This window comes from Bombina bombina, chromosome 6 (assembly GCF_027579735.1).
Source record: "Bombina bombina isolate aBomBom1 chromosome 6, aBomBom1.pri, whole genome shotgun sequence".
NCBI lineage: Eukaryota > Metazoa > Chordata > Amphibia > Anura > Bombinatoridae > Bombina > Bombina bombina.
Window position 1 is genome coordinate 887,488,750 of NC_069504.1, and position 24,042 is coordinate 887,512,791.

The window sequence follows — 24,042 nt, forward strand, 5'->3', positions numbered from 1 at the left end:
TTGGTATTGCAGCATACTTCCTTTGGCTCTGAGTTGCGATCACCCAACAGCAATTTATTGTAAGATTCTGCTCAACCAGACATCTGTTTAGAAACAGGTATGCCTTAACATTCTCTATGTATCTGCTTGATTTTTCTTTTTCAACTCTGATATGATTGTTTATTGTTTATTGTTTTTCCCTTGTATGCTTGCATTGTTTCTTCCACACTTTATATTGGTTTCAAAGGGGAGGCTGTAAGACAGATCATAACTTAATTAAAAGCAATTAGGTGTAGTTTCTCAGCTGTGTTATCATAACCCAGGTCAACTACCTAGATTTGGGACATCCCACCTCCTTACATATAAAACTGTACTTCTGAATTGCTGCACAATCATATTGTTGTTTGCTGAGACCTGTAATATGTTATAACTCTCATAATATGTCGAAATATATAATATAATATACTTTATTAGTTAATTTTCCTAATTTAAGGTGGTTAAGTTTAGTCTTGTTAGTTTATTAAACTGAAATACAGAGTATATATTATCTTACTCATGAAAATTGTGGGGCCTCTCCCCCCCCCCCCTCCACTTGATATATTCGCTGCACTTGATAGTTGCATTCGTGGGCTTATCCACAATACTATATGTATCAGCCTTCTCATTTTGAGATGTAATATCCTTTTGCCCCTTTGTAATTTTTGTCTCTGTTTGAGGAGGTTTAGTTTAGTCTTGATAGTTTATTATTTGTTTTATTTGTTTAGTTTGTTTATATATAAAAAAAAAACCCCAGCATTGTGGTACAAATGAGCACTTCTGTTAGAAAGTTCTCTAGGCCATACAAGTCCTCTGCAAATCTAAATATAATCGTGAACGTTTCATTCTAATGCATTCAATGGATTATGTTGTTAAACCACGCTGTATCATCAATTCTATGCTATTTTATCGCACCCTGCGAGGTGTCTTGGATCTGTAACTTATCATTGTACCATGTGTTGGTTATAAATAAAATTTAAAAAAAAAAAAAAATGTGCACAGTATTTTATATTTACACTTTTTGAGTCACCAGCTCCTACTGACCATGTGCAAGAATACACAGACTATACGTATATGCATTTGTGATTGGCTGATTGCTAACAACACATGGTACAGGGGGAGTGGAAATTTACATATCTGAAATTTGTTAGAAAAAAAATCTACTACTCATTTGAAATTCAGAGTAAATGCTATTGTATTGTCTTGTTATCTTGCATTTGTTGATTATGCAAATCTACTGTGTTTACTGGTTTCATGAACAGCATAGCTACAAATAAATAATGTGTCTTCCTTTGGATTATACAAATGTTAAAACTGAGAGTAAAAACCTACATACTAGTTTGCTTTCTTTGTGACCAAAGTTATTTGATACCCCCAACATCGTACATCCTATCCAAATAAAAGAGATTATTTAGGGGGCAGATGGCATACAAACATCTATCTAAACTCAAATTTACTGGTAGAATGGTTAGACTATCCACATTTATTCTAATGAGAGTATGGACCAACACAGTCAGTGCTATTCAAAATCAAGTGTATTGTTAAATTTGCTTGAAATATGTTCACTTGCTATTCAAAATCTGCATTTTTCATGCCTGAGAGACTGAGGTTTAAATCCCACCATGTTAAATAGAGCACACACTTTGTGAAATTAGTTGTATAGTTATTTCACCAGTAAGAAACATAAAAATATATAGCAAAGCAAACTATTATGCTGGAAAACAAGATTTCCTTTAAAATATTTCCCAGAGTAATGTTAACACATAAAAAGTCATTATATACATAATTTTATTTTTATAAAGATAAAATATTAACAATGTAGAAAATATCACATATTTGTATTGTAAAAAAATGTTTACATATATAACATATTTTTATATATATATATATACCTTTAGGTATATCATTAAAATAAATATACACACACACACATATATATATATACATACATCAAATACATATTAAAGTACAGAAACCTTCAATCTCTGTAAATACAACAAAACATTTGTGTCTGCAGGCCAAGCATTTGCAGACTTAATATCCCTGCAGCCTTGGATTTAAAATATGTACACTGTAGAACATTAACAACTGAGGATACAAGCAACATGTGTTTGTTCATTTGTATAACCAAACAGAATTGCTCCTGGGTCATAACTGTAAATAGCAGGTACCACAAGATGGCAGCACTTCTCTAACACTGTAATGGATATTTAGTCTCACTATGGCATCAAGTATAGTGTAGAACAAAAGACTGTTACACCCAATGACACATTTAAAGTTCCAATCCGAAAATAGCAACTATATGTTGTTACATGTCCTATTATAGAAAGCAAATGCTCAGTTTAATCATGGTAAAATGGCTGCCTATATTATAAAATGGATGAAACCTGCATCCTACTAATTCAAGATTTATTTTACCATTATAAAATCAGGCCAGTATCTTGCATCCCAAACGCCAGTGCCATTACTCCAATAAGGTATTCATTCAAATGTGTAGGAAGATATTAAAATAAATAGCTTCTTTATAAAAACGTAAAAAGGCATCTTAGGATCTTTATCATCCACATATAGAGATGGTAACCATCAGTATTAACGCAGTGATAAATAAGACTCGTCCTATAGTCCGAGACAAGTGCACTCAGAGGATGAGTCAGAAAATAAGTTTTTGTATTACTTTAATATTGAGTAGATTGGTATATTTTTGTCTCTTGACTCATTAGCATTTTCCACTGACTGACCAACTATAGTGTAATTTTTCCAGTCTTTGTGATAATCCTTGCTTCTCCTCACCACAGCATGTTTGATCCTGTAGCTATTTCATTCCTTTGCTTGTTTTTTTGAGGTTGGAGACAAAGTGGAAAAAACCCTCTTCATGCTTGATGTTGCTCAAGACCAACTCATAACTAAATGATGTACAATACTCCTTGTTCACTGGTTTAAAACAAGCATTAAATGTAAACTGATAATGCAGCGGCCAGCACTACCAACATGCAGACTGTGCTGCTAGTCCTCAAGAACTCTTTCTTCATCTGTAAGTCCCTGATGTCAAAAATGCCACTGTTAGAGCCAAAACTTTATAAACAATATTTAAATAAGATATTTTTGGCACTTGACATCTCCACTGTCCTTAGATGTGCACAGAAGCAGCAGACATCATAAGATTCTCCATTTTGCAAAAGACCATTCAGCAGATAACAATACCCGAACTGAAACGTACAGTTGACGTATTCACTGAATTTGTGCTCTCCGAAGAACATAACGTGACGCAGCCTCTAGGTTCCATTGACATTTCTCCAGAATACGCTTGCATTCATCCTTGCTATGACGGCTCACATTATATAGTTGTTCAATCTGGAGATAGGGAAAACATGAGAGGCATTCAGTTAAAGGGACACTCAATCAAAATTAAACTGTCATTATTCAGATAGAGCATGCCATTTTAAACAACTTTCCAATTTACTTCCATTAACTAAATTGCACAGTTTTTTATATTTAAACTTTTTGAGTCACCAGCTCCTACTGAGCATGTGCAAGAATAAGTGTGTATGCATTTGTGAATGGCTGATGGCTGTCACATGGTACGTGTATGCATTTGTGATTGGCTGATGGCTGTCACATGGTACAGGGGGAGTGGAAATAGACATAACTTTTACAATTTTCAGAAAAAAAATCTACTACTCATTTGAAGTTCAGACTAAGTGCTATTGCATTGTCTTTTCTTGCATTTGTTGATTATGTAAATCTACTGTGTTGACTGGTCCTTTAAATATTCACTGATACTGATGGAACTTTAAGATTAGTCTAAGTGACATGAAACACAATTTTTTTTATTTTATAATACAGACAGAATTTTAAACAACTTTCTAATTTACTTCTATTATCAAGTTTTCTTTGTTTTCTTGGTATCTTTCTTGGTATGGACATAAGCTGAGGAGTGTGCACGTGTCTGGAGAACTTAATGGCAGCAGTTTTGCAAGAGCACTAGATGGCAGCACTATTTCCTGCCATGTAGTGCTCCAAACACCTACCTAGGTATCTCTTCAACAAAGGATATCATTGGAACTAATTCAATGTGATAATAAAAGTTAATCAGAAACTTTGTTTTTCAATTGTATGCTCTGTCAAGAAAATGTTGGGGTTTCATATCCCTTTAAGAAATCTGTAAGACTGAGCTATCTCACTCACAGACATATTAATTGAATAATTTTTCTTCCTTTTTATCTCTCACCCTCAAATCAAAGTCTTAAAGGATCATTCAACGGAAATATTTAAAAAGCTCTATTAGCGGATAGTGAGATGCCCCACAAGCAGGAACATCAGTTTGTTTGTTTTTTTAAAGGGACAATGACCCCTGTCAAGCAGCTGATAAAAGCTAATTGTATTTAAAACCGCTCCAGGAAAAGACTTTTAATTGGACTGGGCTCTCTGTGTCTCTCACACCACTACTGGGAGGTTAATTTCTTCTGCTGTATAACTGTATAAAAATAATATAATATAATAGCTTTTAGTTTTGCTATTATTGCTCTGAGTGTTACTGTGCTATCTCTGTAATACTATTTTACTTAAACACCTGGTTTATCTATGTCTTTAAACCATGTGATAGAGGCAAGTCATCGCTATGTCTTCTAGACTACAGATTGCTGCACTTTCAGTGATTGTTTGTTTTTATGATTTATAAATATATATATATATATTAGGTTGCAGGTGGATACAGTAAAAGCCAGGAATCCTCACCTTCAGAGCATGAATAGCCCTTGAAATATCTCCTGAGTTGGAGAGCAGGGCATCTCGGCTTTCCTCTGTGGTTACTCCATGAACACGCTCTTCAACCTATAGGGATCCAAAACAAGACAGAGTGAGAGAAAGTGGTGGAAAATACACTGGGACGTTCTACTGGAACTATACCAATATACAGATTTGCTTGAATAAGGGTGTCCAAAAGCAGTCTCATATATAAGCACAGATGTTTGCTGTGTTCCTTCTTACCTCTTTGATTTTTCTCTGCAGTTCGTTCTCCGCTGCTCCTCGCTGTCCAGACCCTGTTGCTCCGTGTATTCCTTCAGAAACAGGGACCATAGGTGTGGGACGGGAGACTCCTCCCATATCCATACTACACAGGAGTGGGGTTGAGCCAGAGAACTTCTCTTTGTTCACTCGAGCCATAGGATGAGAAGGGTAATCAGTATGGGGAACGAAAAGAGGCCGCTCCTTAGTGCCTGAAACTTTAGGTTTCTGAAAGATTTGTGGTCGGAAATTGGGAATAATTTTGCGTTGAGGGAGGTCACTCATTCGTCGAGGGGATCCATCACTGGGTGCAACACTCTCAAGGTCACGTACACGATTCCTTGGTGAAGGGAACTGGTTCTGGTTATTGGGTTGAGGGAAGTCTGAGAGTGATTCAAGACTTTTGGAGAGACCTGTGTAGTAAAATATACAATATATAAGTTAAGCTATTTGACACAGAAACAAAAAAAATGGAAAAATGATGGAAGCAACTGAAAGCGAAGAAATATAAAGCCTCACATTAGAAATGGTGTAGAAGATGGAAATTGGGTGTGAAAGTAAAAATGATGTGGACTGAGCAAACTAACTAAAGTGAAAGATAATGGGTGACAGTGAACAGCATGCAAGAAATAGAAAAACATTTAAAGCAAGAGATACACTCATATTAATAAAGCTCATTTTATCTCTCCAGCTTTTACTCACGTTGCATGCGCAGTAGTTTAACTCCTACTGCCCCTCCACCTGCTCTGCGTGCTCCATCTTTCGCTCTGTTCTTTCTGCTGGGTGACAGAAGTGATTGGTTAGTTCTTGAGAGCATAACAGAGTATTAGTATACTATGCATATGCACTAGTATACTACTAGTACTAGTATAAAATCAGGCAATAAAAAAAACACTTACTCGCTTTCTGTTTCCCCCTCTCCCAGGGACAGCTGCTTCAAACCTCCTGATAAGTTGGAAGAGTTGCGAATGTGCGCTAAATCTTCTGAACTAATGGCAGATGCTGGAATCGGCCCCACTTTTAGAGTTCGTTTGTTTTGTCCTCTCCAAGGGTGAGAGTCTGACCTGCAGGGCGGCAAATCAAGCGGTCAGCTATGTAGTGAAGTATTAATGTGAAAATACTTTAAAGAACAAAAAATGACTGTTAGATAATTATCTGGGTACATACCCCACATCAATGAGTGTGACAATGTCGCCGTTATCCAAGCGTAGCCATCCAGGTTCATTGACATCTTGTGTAACTTTAATTTCAAATGGCTTGGCCTGGAGAAATAAAGTCATAGTTCATGAGAGAGTGAAAAAAACTTGAAAAAGGAAAACAGAGTATGTAAAAAGAAAGACTTGAATAAAAGTAGACAATGTGATAAAATAAGAAAGAACTTGAGCAAAAGAATAAATCAGCAGAGAGGCAGAAAGATGTCACTTCATTCCCAACATTACAAAATTAACTTATTGTTCTTCTCACCTCCTGCAGCATTGTCATCAGGTTACTAAAGCTTGGTCTTTGATCTGGTCTGTGGGCCCAGCATTTCTTCATGATAGAGTAGATTCCTTGAGGACAATCCTCAGGACGTTCCAGTCGCTCTCCTTCACGGTCTATCTTCATTAGAATCTAAAAAGGGAAAGGAAAAAGGTAAGTCTTTCTTAAACAGCAGGAGAACATCAATAAGAGTGCTAGCATATTGAGGGCATTGTGGTTTACATGTAGATAAGTCAGTTTTAGATACCTGTCTTCCGCTTAGTCCAAGCCAAGGTTCTTGTCCATAAGTGAACATTTCCCACAGGGTGACGCCAAACATCCAGACATCAGATGAGTGAGAAAATGTACCTATCTTTAAGCTTTCAGGAGAACACCTTGTTGAGAAAGAGAAAATGGTGAGTTACTGTCTCTTGGTTTTCCAATTTTTCACTAAAACAATCTTAATACACTTTGCTTGGCATATAACTCTCACTCTTAATAATTTTCATATGGTCACTTTCCCACTCACCATGCAAAGGGTATTTTTCGGTGAGCAGACATTATGTAATGATCACTGTGACTAGCAAGAGCTCTCATCAGGCCAAAGTCACCAATCTTCACCACCTCTTCACTTGTCAAGAGAATATTCCGAGTAGCCAGGTCCCTATGGATGAATTTGTGGGACTCCAAGTAATGCATTCCTGCAGCAATCTGCAAGGAGTAACCCCATAAAAGCTGCAAAGAGTAGGAACCATAACGAGAACGGAGGGAGTCTTGCAGGGATCCAAGAGGAGCAAGCTCTGTCACCTGAGGAAGGCAGATACAAGTAAGTATATGGGAATACAAGGATTATAATGCTTTCCTACATCAGTCTTATTACTCAATGGCTAAGATCCTTATTTTACTTACCATTTTCAGAGGCTGAGTCAAAACAACTCCATAAAGACGGATAAGATTTGGATGATCCAATGCATACATAGAATTCACTTCCTGAAGGAAATCTAGAAGAGCATCTGGATCAGAACAAGTATCTGTACGAAGAGACTTCACTGCTACACTTACCTAGAAGATAAATATAGAGCATATACATACAATTACTAATAATCACATGTTCAGTAAGCATAAAGCAAAAATTCAGCCCCCCACATAAAATGTTTAATTTTGCCTAAAATAAAAATATGTACTGCGCATTCATTTTTCCTGCTTATCTTTAATTTATCTCTGAAAGCTGTTTTTTTTTGTTTTTTTTAAGCCACCAGAGATGCTGAAGTACATATTTCACACTGCATTTTCTAACCATGCTACACCCAACTCAGTGATTCCTTAGATAAGTGAATTAATCATTTATACCTGGCTCTGATTGACTATTTCTGAGGAGATAAGATAAACAAAAGGCTTTTAAGTGGGTTTACCAATGGAGTACTCTGAAACTACAAAGCTTTATTGCCAATGTATACTATAAAAATGTAATGTCCCAGAGAAGATATATTGTGTGGAAGCAATAAATCATTCATCCTATATATTACCATTAAATAAGCAATATATCTAAATCTGGGAATAAGTTTTAAAATTGCAATAATTTTATTAAGGAATAAACAGGTAGTATATTAACATGTGTCTGCTATAGTTTAAGTGTATTCCTTTTTATTTATAAACTTTAGGTTTCAACAGTAAAAAAGATTTATTACCAACAAACATAAACCCACTCTTTCTTGCATTCCCCATTAGTATACTTACACTTCTTCCGCTGGGAACTCTCCATTCGCCTCTCCTCACTACTCCAAAGCAGCCATCACCCAAACGTTCATACAAGCTGAGGTCACGTTCATTAATTAGACACTTCAGGGAACACTCTGGATTCCCCCTTGAGGAGAAGGATGAAGAAGGGGAGGGGGGACTATCTGGATAAGGTGGACAGTCAACAGATTCTGGAGCTCTTCCTGAAAACATCTGAGGATACATAAATGGATCAGGGATTAATTTAGCAATATATAAAAGTATGTGTGTTAATATACTAAATATTCAAGTTTCTCTTTAAAGGGACACTCAAGTCAAAATTGAGAGAGCAGACAATTTTAAACAACTTTCCAATTGAATTCCATTAAAAAAAAATGTGCAGTCTTTTTATATTTACACTTTTGGAGTCACTAGATCCTACTCAGCATGTGCAAGAATTCACAGAATATACAGTATGTATATGCATTTGTGATTGGCTGATAGCTGTCACATGATACAGGAGGAGTGGAAATAGACATAACTTTGAAATTTGTCAGAACAAAATCTACTACTCATAGTAGTAGACTTGAAGATCAGACTAAGTGCTATTGCATTGTCTTTTTATCATGTATTTGTTGATTATTCAAATCTACTGTATTTACTGGTCCTTTAAATGAAAATAATATATTCAAATTTTAATGTTTCATATAAAAAATTAAAATGAATATAAAATTAACTTGATTTATTTTGACTCTTTCTAGACAAAATTCTGTTTTTTTTATTTACCTTGTACATCCAGGATTTTGGTCTCCCTTGTGGTTTTCTGCGTTTTAAGGCTTCAAAAAGTCTTCGTTGTCCTATAATACATGAAACCAACATATTAATGATTGACCATTATCAAAACAATGCCAGACAGGTCCTTTATCTCTCTAGGTATGCTGAGAGGCAAGTTTGTCATTTTAAAACTATGTAGCATTGACAATATATAATAGGGTTTTAATTTGAAAGTCTGTACAGATGCAATAAAAAGCATATTGGCAATGTTTTGCCATCCATATACAAAGAGACAGATAATTACAGAATGAACAAAGAAATTAGAATCTGAATAACCGAACTAATCTGTGCAGTAAAAAAAAATCCCAAGAATAAAAAACACTCCTTATTAAAAAGATGGGATTGTCTCAAGTTATATAAAATAAAGAAAAAATACTTAAACATAGTATGCCTGTAGTCAGTTATAATTTCAGTAACGTGCCTATGAGATGCATCACCGCAGAAAATGGATAAAGCCCATTAAAGGGACATATGTACTTTATCTGCTCCCAGTAGTTTGCAGTGTGAATTAAAGGGACAGTCTAGTCAAAATTAAACTTTTATTATTCAGATAGGACATGTTTTTTTAATCAACTTCCCATTTTACTTTAATCATCACATTTGCTTTTTTCTCTTGGTATTCTTAGTTGAAACTAAACCTAGGTAGGCTCATATGCTAATTTCTACGCCCATGAGGGCTGCCTCTAATCACATGCTTTTTAAATTGCTTTTCACAACAAAAGACTTGATAGTTCACGTGAGCCATATAGATAACACTGTGTTCAGGTACAGACGGTTATTTAAGATTTAGCACAAAACAATGCTAAATGCAATAGATAATAAACAGTCACAGTCATGTGATCAGGGGGCTGTCAGAAGGTACTTAGATACAGGGTAATCACATAGGTAAAAAGTATATTAATAGAACTGTGATGGTTATGCAAAATTGGGGAATGGGTAATAAAGGGATTATGTATCTTTTAAAACAATAAAAATTATATTGTAGACTGTCCCTTTAATGTTAGAAAAGCAGTTAAACATAGAAGAATTTGGTTATATTCCTGCATTATTAATTAGGGCAGAGGTACAAAAAAATTTAACATTAAAAAAAATATATATTAATGAGATCTATCTGTATTATGATAATTTGTTATACAATTTCTCAGAACCTGAAGCACATACTTAAATATTCACTTGTCATATCTATATAATAGATTGATGACCTCATTGTTCAGAAGAATAAGGTCAGTGGAAGTGACATGTGACTGATACACCCCATGACAATGCCATTTGTAACTCAGATTGTTCTATCAGATTATTGTGTTACTGGTTAGAGTATATTTACAAGTTCTATCTCAGAGAGTTTTTAAAGAAAATATGGTATTGTGTAGCCGTTGACCCAGTAATCAGCTATATAAAGATAAATGGCTTATCCATTTTACCTGGTCGTCCCATGCCAATCTGGTCCAGATCAAAAGGTTTCACAAAGTCAAAGTGATCAGGACGTGTGACATTCAGCTCATCCCGAATCCGAGGGTAGAACTGCTCTAACTGGACTTCCTTTAGGAGTGTGAGTAGCCATTGGGTCCCTTCCTCTGTAACCATCTTGCCACCTGAACAACAGAAAGACAATAGAGGGATGTTAGGAACAAACTGCATACAGTCCAGTACTTTGGAAATAAAAAAAAAATGTAAAAAAAAAAAAAAAAAAGTAATTTTTAATTTAGTTACATAGTATTTTTGTAACATATACTTAAATATTAAATGCAAGAAACAATACATTCACTATAAATTACCATTAAAACCTATCATTCGCACTGATGCAAAATAATAGCGATTGTAGGTTTTTTAATAGTCTATCAAAATATATACTTTAATACAATTGTTTTCCCCTGATGGGATAAAGTTTAAAATAATAATTAAAATATAAAAATCAGAATAAAAATATATTTTGGTCAATGATATAAACTAATAGTAATTATATGATAACCAATATATTTAATAGTCCATTAAAATATAAACTTGACTACAATTATTTAAATTAAAAAAAAAAATCTAAAAATCATAATTAAAATATATTTTAGTCACTGACACAAAATAATAGCAATTGTATTAGAAACAATATTTAAGTCCATCAAAAATATATACTTTACTACAATTGTTTTTTCTCTGATTTAATAAAGTTCAACAACATATTTTCTAAAAAATCATAATTAACTAATTCATTAATTAAACTAGGTTAGACACTGAAACTATAATCTAGATTTACATCAAGAATATTAAAATTACCTCAATAGCTACAGCTGAACAGAGTAAGAGTATAAGTCCCAGATGCAGCAGTCAGAGTAGGATGTGTGTGTGTGTGAGCAGTGCAGTGTAGGTAATGCTTTGTTAGACATTCAGTGAAGTAAGAAATAGACAAGAGGTTTCTCACACTTGGCCCCGCCTGTACCTAACCACACCCACTGCAGATACCACACTTGCTGTGATCTTTAATACATGTGCGGGAAAAACGCCAAACACAGCATGTACTGACATGACAGGAATGAGGAAATGAAAACAAAATTAAGTGAAAAAAACAAACAAACCATGTAATAGTAATGTGGGTACACTATGAACCTGGAAGTTCTGTACAGTAAATAACCATTTCCGACACAAGTCCTCGAAGCCTGCAAACGTGCTCATATTTACAAATATCTTAGATTGAGTACAGTTAATTATGGTAACTGCTAAGCTTTTCATACAGTGTGCACACCTCATCCATTAGAACGGATTGTTCACAAGATGTTAAGGACAACTTCCAAAGATCTATTGATGATGAACAGTGGCATGTCCCACACATATCAATATAAAATATTTCCTTTTAGAGCAGGAGCACTCATCAAATAATGTAATACATTTTAAAATAGTCCATTTTAGATTTTGCAAAAACTACTTTAAATATCCCTTAAAAGTTGAAATGGTTTAATATATCTTATCTGCTCTATTAAAAGGATATAAAACTCAATTTTTTTTCTTTCATGATTTAGATAGAGAATGCAATTTTAAACAATTTTCTAATTTACTCCTTTAATCAAAATGTTCTTGATTCTCTTGGTATCTTTATTTGAAAAAGCAAGAATATAAGCTGAGCCAGCCCATTTTTGGTTCAGAACCCTGGGTAGAGCTTGCTGATTGGCGGCTGAATCTTAAGCAACACAGAGTGATGCAGGTTGGCTATGTGAAAGATTTATAAAAATGTATACAATGCTGTAACAAAACAGTGCATTGTATTTTTACATTAAATTGTTTGTTTTAGAAGGCCAAGCAAATTAATGTTTAATGTGCCACCTTTGACTATTGCATTTGGGTAACCTTACTAAAAATTCAAATCATTTGTCTATAAAAATTCCCTTGTACTTTAATGGTGAATTTTATAAATAAAAAAAAAGTAATATCTTAAGTTTGGTAAAAATCACTCTAAGGAATTTCTTACATTTTAAAGTATTGTTTTGCCATACATACTAAAGTACAAGACATTGGTTAATTTGCATCCTGTGAGTTATGTCTTTTGTTTGTAATGTGACTTCATCGTGTAGTACAGTAAAGCACACTGACTCTTTAAAAATAAAAGATAATAATAATTAGTAACAGAAATAATGGTAAGCAGGAATGAGTCACGCTTGTACTTTTTCCCCATTTGCAACTGCATGACACCTTGAGGGGTTGTAGCCTCTCCCTATTCCTATAATAAACAGGAAGTTCCTCTAAAGACAACCAAAACAATGATTAGATGAGGGAACGGAAACTGCGGAACAAACGTGTAGCATACTATGGTGAGATGGTTAGATGGTTAGTTAAGTGTGAATAGATGTGGTCATGCTTATGTAATAAGTGCTTGTGCCTTCTGTAAGCAAGACAGATAGCCTGATCCAGCAGTGTATTTAGGTTGTGTGCTGCCCTAGGCATTCAAAATGCTACTACCCCTCCCCATCCCCCCAGGTTTTAGACCTTTTTTGGCCATAATATTTTTGTTGTCAGGATGTAACGTGACATTTTTTTTTCATGGCATTTCTAAAGTAAATGTTCATCAAGGTTTGAAAAAACATAATTTATGCTTACCTGATAAATTCCTTTCTTCTGTTGTGCGATCAGTCCACGGGTCATCATTACTTCTGGGATATAACTCCTCCCCAACAGGAAATGCAAGAGGATTCACCCAGCAGAGCTGATATAGCTCCTCCCCTCTACGTCAGTCCCAGTCATTCGACCAAGAATCAACGAGAAAGGAGTAACCAAGGGTGAAGTGGTGACTGGAGTATAATTTAAAAGATATTTACCTGCCTTAAAAACAGGGCGGGCCGTGGACTGATCGCACAACAGAAGAAAGGAATTTATCAGGTAAGCATAAATTATGTTTTCTTCTGTTATGTGCGATCAGTCCACGGGTCATCATTACTTCTGGGATACCAATACCAAAGCAAAAGTACACGGATGACGGGAGGGATAGGCAGGCTCATTATACAGAAGGAACCACTGCCTGAAGAACCTTTCTCCCAAAAATAGCCTCCGAAGAAGCAAAAGTGTCAAATTTGTAAAATTTGGAAAAAGTATGAAGCGAAGACCAAGTTGCAGCCTTGCAAATCTGTTCAACAGAGGCCTCATTCTTAAAGGCCCAAGTGGAAGCCACAGCTCTAGTGGAATGAGCTGTAATCCTTTCAGGAGGCTGCTGTCCAGCAGTCTCATAGGCTAAACGTATTATGCTACGAAGCCAAAAAGAGAGAGAGGTAGCAGAAGCTTTTTGACCTCTCCTCTGTCCAGAATAAACGACAAACAGGGAAGAAGTTTGGCGAAAATTTTTAGTTGCCTGCAAGTAGAACTTGAGGGCACGAACTACATCCAGATTGTGTAGAAGACGTTCCTTCTTTGAAGAAGGATTTGGACACAAGGATGGAACAACAATCTCTTGATTGATATTCCTGTTAGTAACTACCTTAGGTAAGAACCCAGGTTTAGTACGCAGAACTACCTTATCTGAGTGAAAAATCAGATAAGGAGAATCACAATGTAATGCTGATAACTCAGAGACTCTTCGAGCCGAGGAAATAGCCATTAAAAACAGAACTTTCCAAGATAAAAGTTTTATATCAATGGAATGAAGGGGTTCAAATGGAACACCTTGTAAAACGTTAAGAACTAAGTTTAAACTCCATGGCGGAGCAACGGCTTTAAACACAGGCTTGATCCTAGCTAAAGCTTGACAAAAAGCCTGGACGTCTGGATTTTCTGACAGACGCCTGTGTAACAAGATGGACAGAGCTGAAATCTGTCCCTTTAATGAACTAGCCGATAAACCCTTTTCTAAACCTTCTTGTAGAAAAGACAATATCCTAGGGATCCTAACCTTACTCCAGGAGTAACGTTTGGATTCGCACCAGTATAGGTATTTGCGCCATATTTTATGGTAAATCTTTCTGGTAACAGGCTTCCTAGCCTGAATCAGGGTATCAATAACCGACTCAGAAAAACCACGCTTTGATAAAATCAAGCGTTCAATTTCCAAGCAGTCAGTTTCAGAGAAGTTAGATTTTGATGTTTGAATGGACCCTGTATCAGAAGGTCCTGTCTTAGAGGTAGAGACCAAGGTGGACAGGATGACATGTCCACTAGATCTGCATACCAAGTCCTGCGTGGCCATGCAGGCGCTATTAGAATCACAGATGCTCTCTCTTGTTTGATTTTCGCAATCAATCGAGGAAGCAGCGGGAAGGGTGGAAACACATAAGCCATCCCGAAGTTCCAAGGTGCTGTCAAAGCATCTATCAGAACCGCTCCCGGATCCCTGGATCTGGACCCGTAGTGAGGAAGTTTGGCGTTCTGGCGAGACGCCATGAGATCTATCTCTGGTTTGCCCCAACGTCGAAGTATTTGGGCAAAAATTTCCGGATGAAGTTCCCACTCTCCCGGATGAAAAGTCTGGCGACTCAAGAAATCCGCCTCCCAGTTCTCCACTCCCGGGATGTGGATTGCTGACAGATGGCAAGAGTGAGACTCTGCCCAGCGAATTATCTTTGATACTTCCATCATTGCTAGGGAGCTTCTTGTCCCTCCCTGATGGTTGATGTAAGCTACAGTCGTGATATTGTCCGACTGAAACCTGATGAACCCCTGAGTTGTTAATTGGGGCCAAGCTAGAAGGGCATTGAGAACTGCCCTCAATTCCAGAATGTTTATTGGAAGGAGACTCTCCTCCTGATTCCATAATCCCTGAGTCTTCAGAGAATTCCAGACAGCGCCCCAACCTAGTAGGCTGGCGTCTGTTGTTACGATTGTCCAGTCTGGCCTGCTGAATGGCATCCCCCTGGACAGGTGTGGTCGATAAAGCCACCATAGAAGAGAATTTCTGGTCTCTTGATTCAGATTCAGGGTAGGGGACAAATCTGAGTAATCCCCATTCCACTGACTTAGCATGCACAATTGCAGCGGTCTGAGGTGTAGGCGTGCAAAAGGTACTATGTCCATTGCCGCTACCATTAAGCCGATCACCTCCATGCATTGAGCCACTGACGGGTGTTGAATGGAATGAAGGACACGGCATGCATCCTGAAGCCTTGTTAACCTGTCTTCTGTCAGGTAAATCTTCATTTCTACAGAATCTATAAGAGTCCCCAAGAATGGAACTCTTGTGAGAGGAAAAAGAGAACTTTTCTTTTCGTTCACTTTCCATCCATGCGACCTTAGAAATGCCAGAACTAACTCTGTATGAGACTTGGCAGTTTGAAAGCTTGAAGCTTGTATTAGAATGTCGTCTAGGTACGGAGCTACCGAAATCCCTCGCGGTCTTAGTACCGCCAGAAGGGCACCCAGAACCTTTGTGAAGATTCTTGGGGCCGTAGCCAATCCGAATGGAAGAGCTACAAACTGGTAGTGCCTGTCTAGGAAGGCAAACCGTAGATACCGTTGATGATCTTTGTGAATCGGTATGTGAAGGTAAGCATCTTTTAAATCCACTGTGGTCATGTACTGACCCTTTTGGATCATAGGTAAAATTGTCCGAATAGTTTCCATTTTGAACGATGGAACTCTTAGGAATTTGTTTAGAATCTTTAAATCTAAGATTGGCCTGAACGTTCCCTCTTTTTTGGGAACCACAAACAGGTTTGAGTAGAACCCTTGTCCTTGTTCCGACCGCGGAACTGGATGGATCACTCCCATTAATAACAGATCTTGTACACAGCGTAGAAACGCTTCTTTCTTTATCTGGTTTGTTGACAACCTTGACAGATGAAATCTCCCTTTTGGGGGAGATAATTTGAAGTCTAGAAGGTATCCCTGAGATATGATCTCCAGCGCCCAGGGATCCTGAACATCTCTTGCCCAGGCTTGAGCGAAGAGAGAAAGTCTGCCCCCCACTAGATCCGGTCCCGGATCGGGGGCTCTCGGTTCATGCTGTTTTTGGGGCAGCAGCAGGTTTCCTGGCCTGTTTGCCCTTATTCCAGGACTGGTTAGGTTTCCAGCCTTGCCTGTAACGAGCAACAGCTCCTTCCTGTTTTGGTGCAGTGGAGGTTGACGCTGCTCCAGTTTTGAAATTCCGAAAGGGACGAAAATTAGACTGTCTAGCCTTAGCTTTGGCTTTGTCTTGAGGTAGGGCGTGGCCCTTACCTCCTGTAATGTCAGCGATAATTTCTTTCAACCCGGGCCCAAATAAAGACTGCCCCTTGAAAGGTATATTAAGTAATTTGGACTTAGAAGTAACATCAGCTGACCAGGATTTTAGCCACAGTGCTCTACGTGCCTGTATGGCGAATCCAGAGTTCTTAGCCGTAAGTTTGGTTAAATGTACTACGGCTTCCGAAATGAATGAATTGGCTAGTTTAAGGACTCTAAGCCTGTCCATAATATCGTCTAGCGTAGATGAACTAAGGTTCTCTTCCAGAGACTCAATCCAAAATGCTGCCGCAGCCGTAATCGGCGCGATACATGCAAGGGGTTGTAATATAAAACCTTGTTGAACAAACATTTTCTTAAGGTAACCCTCTAATTTTTTATCCATTGGATCTGAAAAAGCACAGCTATCCTCCACCGGGATAGTGGTACGCTTAGCTAAAGTAGAAACTGCTCCCTCCACCTTAGGGACCGTTTGCCATAAGTCCCGAGTAGTGGCGTCTATTGGAAACATCTTTCTAAATATTGGAGGGGGTGAGAACGGCACACCGGGTCTATCCCACTCCTTAGTAACAATTTCAGTTAATCTCTTAGGTATAGGAAAAACGTCAGTACTCGCCGGTACCGCAAAGTATTTATCCAACCTACACAGTTTCTCTGGTATTGCAATGGTGTTACAATCATTGAGAGCTGCTAAGACCTCCCCTAGTAATGCACGGAGGTTCTCCAATTTAAATTTAAAATTTGAAATATCTGAATCCAATCTGTTTGGATCAGAACCGTCACCCACAGAATGAAGCTCTCCGTCCTCATGCTCTGCAAGCTGTGACGCAGTATCAGACATGGCCCTAGTATTGTCAGCGCACTCTGTTCTCACCCCAGAGTGATCACGCTTGCCTCTTAGTTCTGGTAATTTAGACAAAACTTCAGTCATAACAGTAGCCATATCATGTAATGTTATCTGTAATGGCCGCCCAGATGTATTAGGCGCCATAATATCACGCACCTCCCGGGCGGGAGATGCAGGTACTGCCGCGTGAGGCGAGTTAGTCGGCATAACTCTCCCCTCGCAGTTTGGTGAAATTTGTTCACATTGTACAGATTGACTTTTATTTAAAGTAGCATCAATACAGTTAGTACATAAATTTCTATTGGGCTCCACCTTGGCATAGGAACAAATGACACAGATATTTTCCTCTGAGTCAGACATGTTTAACACACTAGCAATAACTTGCAACCTGGTTATAATCTTTTTTAGCCAAAACGTACTGTGCCTCAAAGAGGTACTTAAACGATTAAATGACAGTTGAGATAATGAACTGAAAAAACAGTTAAAGCATCAAGTTTAAAATAACACAACTTTTAGCAAAGGTTTGTTCCCATTAGTAAATAACTAAATTTGACATAAAAAATTACAGAGTAACGTTTTTATTCACAGTCAATAAAAATTCTCACAGCTCTGCTGAGAGAATGTACCTCCCTTCAAAGAAGTTTGAAGACCCCTGAGATCTGTCAGTGAACCGGATCATGCAGGAAATATAATAGTAGCTGACTGGAATTTTTTGATGCGTAGCAAAAGAGCGCCAAAAACGGCCCCTCCCTCTCACACACAGCAGTGAGGAGAAACGAAACTGTCACAATTTAAAGCAGACAATTGCCAAGTGGAAAATAATGCCCAAACCTTTATTTACTCAGTACCTCAGCAATGTAAACGATTCTACATTCCAGCAAAAACGTTTAACATGACAATATTTATTAAAAGGATTAGTAACCTTTAACAGAGTAGTTCCGGTGAAAAACCATTCCCAGAATACTGAAGTGTATACATACATGTCATTATAACGGTATAGCAGGATTTTTTCATCAATTCCATTCAGAAAATAAAAACTGCTACATACCTCAATGCAGATTCATCTGTCCGCTGTCCCCTGATCTGAAGTCTTTACCTCCCTCAGATGGCCGAGAACAGCAATATGATCTTAACTACTCCGGTTAAAATCATAGTAGAAAACTCTGGTAGATTCTTCTTCAAACTCTGCCAGAGAAGTAATAACACGCTCCGGTGCTATTGTAAAATAACAAACTTTTGATTGAAGTCATAAAAACTAAGTATAATCACCATAGTCCTCTCACACATCCTATCTAGTCGTTGGGTGCAAGAGAATGACTGGGACTGACGTAGAGGGGAGGAGCTATATCAGCTCTGCTGGGTGAATCCTCTTGCATTTCCTGTTGGGGAGGAGTTATATCCCAGAAGTAATGATGACCCGTGGACTGATCGCACATAACAGAAGAAATACTTGCAAACACTCGGGTGGGTTAAATTAACACATGTATACACAGTATACATTTGAGCAGTAACAATATTTATATATACAGTATATATATTTATATATATATATATATATATATATATATATATATATATATATATATATATATATATATATATATATATATATAATAAAAGGCATCTAGCGCAAGTTAAGTCACCTACTGCTACCAAGAGACTCAAAAATTGCTGGCCCCCCTCATCTGCCTAGACCTAAATACACCCTTGGCATGATCTCTTGTATAAAGTCTATTCGTTGTACTTGGAAAATATATATCATAGGCTGAATAAATAGACACTTACAATAACCTTGTAATACAGTGATATTCTGTAACTTATGGCCATATTTTGTCTTAGTGTATTTTATAAATAAAGTTACAACATATTCACATATATATATAAAGCTACATTAAATAAGTAAGTCAAAATTTGTGCTCACCGGATTAGCGCGACTGTGTACGTGTGTGTGCGCGTGTATATATATATATATAGACATATACACACATATATACACACACACATACATATGAATTTATGTGTTAATATGTGTATGTGTATATATATATATATATATATATATATATATATGTGTGTATGTGTGCGCATGTATACATGTGTATCTATTTGTTTACGTGTGTGTGTGTGTGTATATATATATATATATATATATATATATATATATATATATATATATATATATATATATATATATATATATATATATATATATATATATATATATATATGTGTGAAGCCCTGAAGTTAGTGCGCATCAGGCTGTCGCTTGCTCGCTAACATTTTAGTTTCAACTTGTAATACGCACTAACCTGCCCGTATTCAAAGTTTACTTTGAGCAGTTAACGCGAGAGTGAAAAAAATCTGTTAGTGCACCAATTGTAATTGTATGTATGTTATATAATTTTGTGTGATATACTGTATATTATTGTTATATGTTAAAATCATCTTTAAAAAGAAAACAAAACATAACTGGCAGCTGCACTATTGCCCCAGCCGGTACCCTCCTTCCATGCTATGCAAGCTATTCAGTGCACCAGTACTCACTATGACTTTGGATGTCAGCAACTGCATTATTGTCAGCAACTGCATTATTGGCCAAGTATCCCATTAGAACATGGGGCAAGTGGGGCAAGTAGTTAGTGCACAAGTAGTTAGTGCACTATAGTCTAAATAAATGGTATTTTAGTTCTGTGGTGAATTATTTTATCTTTCACTCTCTTTACATGACATGGATTGTTAGCTGCCAATGGAGTAGGGGTGCTACTGAGACTGAAAATATAAGGGTAGGATAAAAAAGAACAAGTTGTAATAGACCAGCGGTACACGTAATAACTGCAATGCACGTGTGTGATTGTGTTACCTAATCTCTGTGCCTGCACAGCATCTCATACAAGATGTACTGTCGCACGTGTCAGATGTGTGCCAACTGTACAGTGGGCGAGGGGGGCGTATCCCGTGCCTTTATTACTCTCAAATCAGTCTCAAAAATAGAAGCTTCGCTTTTCTATTTCTATTTTGTCTGTAATAGCTGGGCTGTGCACAGCAATTACTGTCTCTCCCACATCCAGATCCTAGGCTGTCTGTCAGAGTTTCCTCACGTGTAGAGGGTGTGACTGTCTCGTTTATATCTTCCAAATTGAAGGTGTAATGTAGAAAATACACGTGAGAGAGTTACAAACAAGTACAGTGAGGACAGTAAGGAGGAGGAAAAACAAGGCTGGTGGCAGGAGAAAGATTTAAAGGGGCAGTAATATAGATAGATAGATAGATAGATAGATAGATAGATAGATAGATAGATAGATAGATGATAGACAGACAGATAGATAGATAGTAAATATAAGCAATTAAAGGGACATTCCAGCCAAAATTGTAATGCACATGAGTGCATTTCAGTTTTGAACAGTGGCATTTTTGCAATATACATGTATTATCAAAAATGCTTATAGTAAAAGCTATAGTTGTTTCAAAAGTGTAATTAAGTATGCTCCATGCACTAGCATTTTAAAATCACCATTCGCCCAGAGAGCCTAAGGTACTTGTATCATCTGGTAATGACTCAGTTTGTTATTTGCTGATATAATACAAGCCCCACTGGTGAACTGAGCAGCTGCAGTAATTAAAATGCTGATACAGCTATGTTTCACATGCACGTGCAGAGAAAAATGTTAAAAGAGTAATAACTTTTAGCAGAAGCATTTTACCAATCCATGCAGACTGCAATTATGGTTCTATTCAAAGATATAATTCATCTTATGAGCATTTTAATTTTGACCGTAATGACCCTTTTAAACACTGCGTTGCAAAATATTTTGAAAGAATTTTATAAAAGTGTGTACTATTGTACAGTATATGGATACATTCATTTAAAAGCCCATTGCTTTATCATAACTGCTTAATTGGGGGCCTTTGGGGTACGCTAGGGATAGATCACTGATCAAACAGTGTGGGGAATGTGGCAAAGAGAGAGTTCTGAATCCTGCAAGTAGTACTACAGCCTCTCTGGGACAGCAGAAAAAAAGACACAAACAAACCAAATTTAGAGTTAAATAAAAGAAAATGCTGACATAACAAATACTGAATGTACCTTGCATTTCTGGCAATCCATAATTATAAATTTTAGAGGGAAACACATTTTGAGTTTAATGTCCCTTTAAGAGAAGCATACCACTGAGTAACCTAAAGCCTCACAAAAACTTATCAGTGATACTAACTTTCCTCACTTGCTCTAAAATAATTTGATGGATTATTTCCAACAATCCAACTAACATCCGTTAAGCAATCCATTCATATTTTGCTTTAAACAGTCACCACTGAGTAAGCTGTCATGAGAACAGGTCCCTTAAATCCTTACATTTTAGTCATGTGTTTCGGTATCGTGCATTAATTGTACTTCTTCTATACAGCATCGGGCTCATGATAAATAAAGGCTAACAATGAGTGAGAGGAATAAGACATGATGTAAAGTAAGAAAAGAGAAAATAGACTATGATTAAAGGGACACTCAAGTCAAAATTAAACTTGATGATTCAAATAGAGCACAATTTACTTCCATTAACAAAATGTGCACAGTCTTTTTATATTCACACTTTTTGAATCACCAGCTCCTACTGAGCATGTGCAAGAAGTCACAGAATATACGTATATGCATTTGTGATTGGCTGATGGCTGTCACATGATACAGGGGGAGTGGAAATATACATAACTTTGAAATTTGTCAGATAAAAATCTACTACTCATTTGAAGTTCAGTCTAAGGCCTCTAGTTATTAAGGTCTGTCGCGACAGTGCGGATCAGGTCCGACAGACCACGCTGAATATGGCGAGCAATACGCTCGCCGTATTCAGCATTGCACCAGCAGCTCACAAGTGCTGCTGGTGCAACGCCACCCCCTGCAGACTCGCGGCCAATAAGCCGTCAGCAGGGGGGTATCAATCAACCCGATCGTACTCAATCGGGTTGATTTCCGGCGATGTCTGTCCGCCTGCTCAGAGCAGGCGGAGAGGTTATGGAGCAGCTGTCTTTGTGACCCTGCTTTATAAGTGCTAGCCTGCAGGCTCGCCAGATACACGGGGCATCAAGCTCCATTCGGAGCTTGATGCCCCGTGTATGCCCCTAAGTACTATTACATTGTCTTTTTATCATGCATGTATTGATTATGCAAATCTACTGTATTTACTGGTCCTTTAAGGGCAAAAATAAATAAAAGGAATATAGCATTCAAAATTAAACTGGGATCTAGCTGTTGATTGGGGGATATACACATATGCCTCTTGTCATTGTTTCTGCAGATGTGTTCAGCTAGCTCACATTTCTGCTCTGGAGCTTATCTTAGTTATGTGTTCCAAAAGGTAAACACATAATTATATGCAAGCAATAGTAGTGCAATAATGTATATATAAATATACACATACAGATATATACAGTATATATGTTTATTTATTTGCAAATTTGGAAAAAATGTATTATGTCTAAGGAGATAAGTGAAGAAGGGATGAAGAACATGAAAGGACAAGGTAAAAGAGTGAGATCACAAGAAACATACAAAAAGACAGAGAAATAGCTGAGAGGAAAGGGCAGTGAGATGGAATTTACAATAGAAGACAGCAAAGGCAGCAAAACACATGTGTGCATGAATGAGACAAGACACCTCTAACCATGTGCACTATAGTACAGTCAGTGTGGGTAACATCATGTTTATGTACTACACCACAAGAAGCTACTGAGTAGGTAGTAATGTTTATTCCTGACTCAGCAAATCACACTCCCTGAGTCCCTGGTATAGTTTAGTCTGCAAAGTGTCAGGACAAAATACTTTATTAACATTTTACAAAAATGGAATCTCTATAAAACTGTTGTATGATCAGACAATATAGAAACAATAACCATTTTATAAGATGAATATTGATACACATCCTGCCAATAAGTATTTCAGCCATAACAAGTAATGCAGTTAAAGGGACACTGTAGCCCAAAAAATTATTTTGTGATTCAGATTGAGCATGCAATTTTAAGCAACTTTCTAATTTACTCCTATTATCAAATTTTCTTCATTCTCTTGGTATCTTTATTTGAAATGCAAGAATGTAAGTTTAGATGCCGGCCCATTTTTGGTGAACAACCTGGGTTGTCCTTGCTGATTGGTGGATAAATTCATCCACCAATAAAAAAAAAAAAGTGCTGTCCAGAGTACTGAAACAAAAAAAAAAAAAAAAAAAGCTTGGATGCCTTCTTTTTCAAATAATGATAGCAAGAGAAAGAAGAAAAATTGATAATAGGAGTAAATTAGAAAGTTGCTTAAAATTGCATGATCTTTCTGAATTACAAAAGAAAAAATTTGGGTTCAGTGTCCCTTTAACTAAAAAATGTACTTCTTGCAGCATTTTTATATCTAATTCAGTCTAAAGTGATGATAAACTCTCCCCTTTTACATTGAACACTTTGAGATGGTAATATAACATTATAAATACATAGATAAAACTCTGCAATTTACTTTCATTATTTATTTTGTCCACTTTTCCTGTAATTTCATTCTGAAATTGTAG

General features: G+C 36.9%; 1 protein-coding gene across 3 annotated transcripts in view; it reads right to left on the bottom strand.

Moving 5' to 3' along the window:
* Positions 1-1,786: 1,786 nt before the first annotated feature.
* The window catches only part of TNK1 (tyrosine kinase non receptor 1), a 26,451-nt gene continuing 4,195 nt past the window's right edge, over positions 1,787-24,042 (bottom strand). Inside the window, exons 1-14 of one of the 3 annotated variants that reach the window (XM_053718427.1) lie at positions 11,296-11,373; positions 10,449-10,619; positions 8,980-9,050; positions 8,215-8,427; positions 7,387-7,539; positions 7,007-7,284; positions 6,746-6,872; positions 6,484-6,630; positions 6,187-6,281; positions 5,919-6,083; positions 5,722-5,798; positions 5,002-5,432; positions 4,750-4,845; positions 1,787-3,366 (exon numbers count right to left, since the gene is read on the bottom strand). In XM_053718427.1, coding sequence (XP_053574402.1) covers positions 3,244-3,366; positions 4,750-4,845; positions 5,002-5,432; positions 5,722-5,798; positions 5,919-6,083; positions 6,187-6,281; positions 6,484-6,630; positions 6,746-6,872; positions 7,007-7,284; positions 7,387-7,539; positions 8,215-8,427; positions 8,980-9,050; positions 10,449-10,611 — 2,139 coding nt within the window. In that variant the 5' untranslated portion in view covers positions 10,612-10,619; positions 11,296-11,373 and the 3' untranslated portion in view covers positions 1,787-3,243. Of the gene's footprint in view, positions 3,367-4,749; positions 4,846-5,001; positions 5,433-5,721; positions 5,799-5,918; positions 6,084-6,186; positions 6,282-6,483; positions 6,631-6,745; positions 6,873-7,006; positions 7,285-7,386; positions 7,540-8,214; positions 8,428-8,979; positions 9,051-10,448; positions 10,620-11,295; positions 11,374-24,042 lie in introns of those variants that run through there. The other 2 variants (XM_053718429.1, XM_053718426.1) reach the window with 2 other exon arrangements.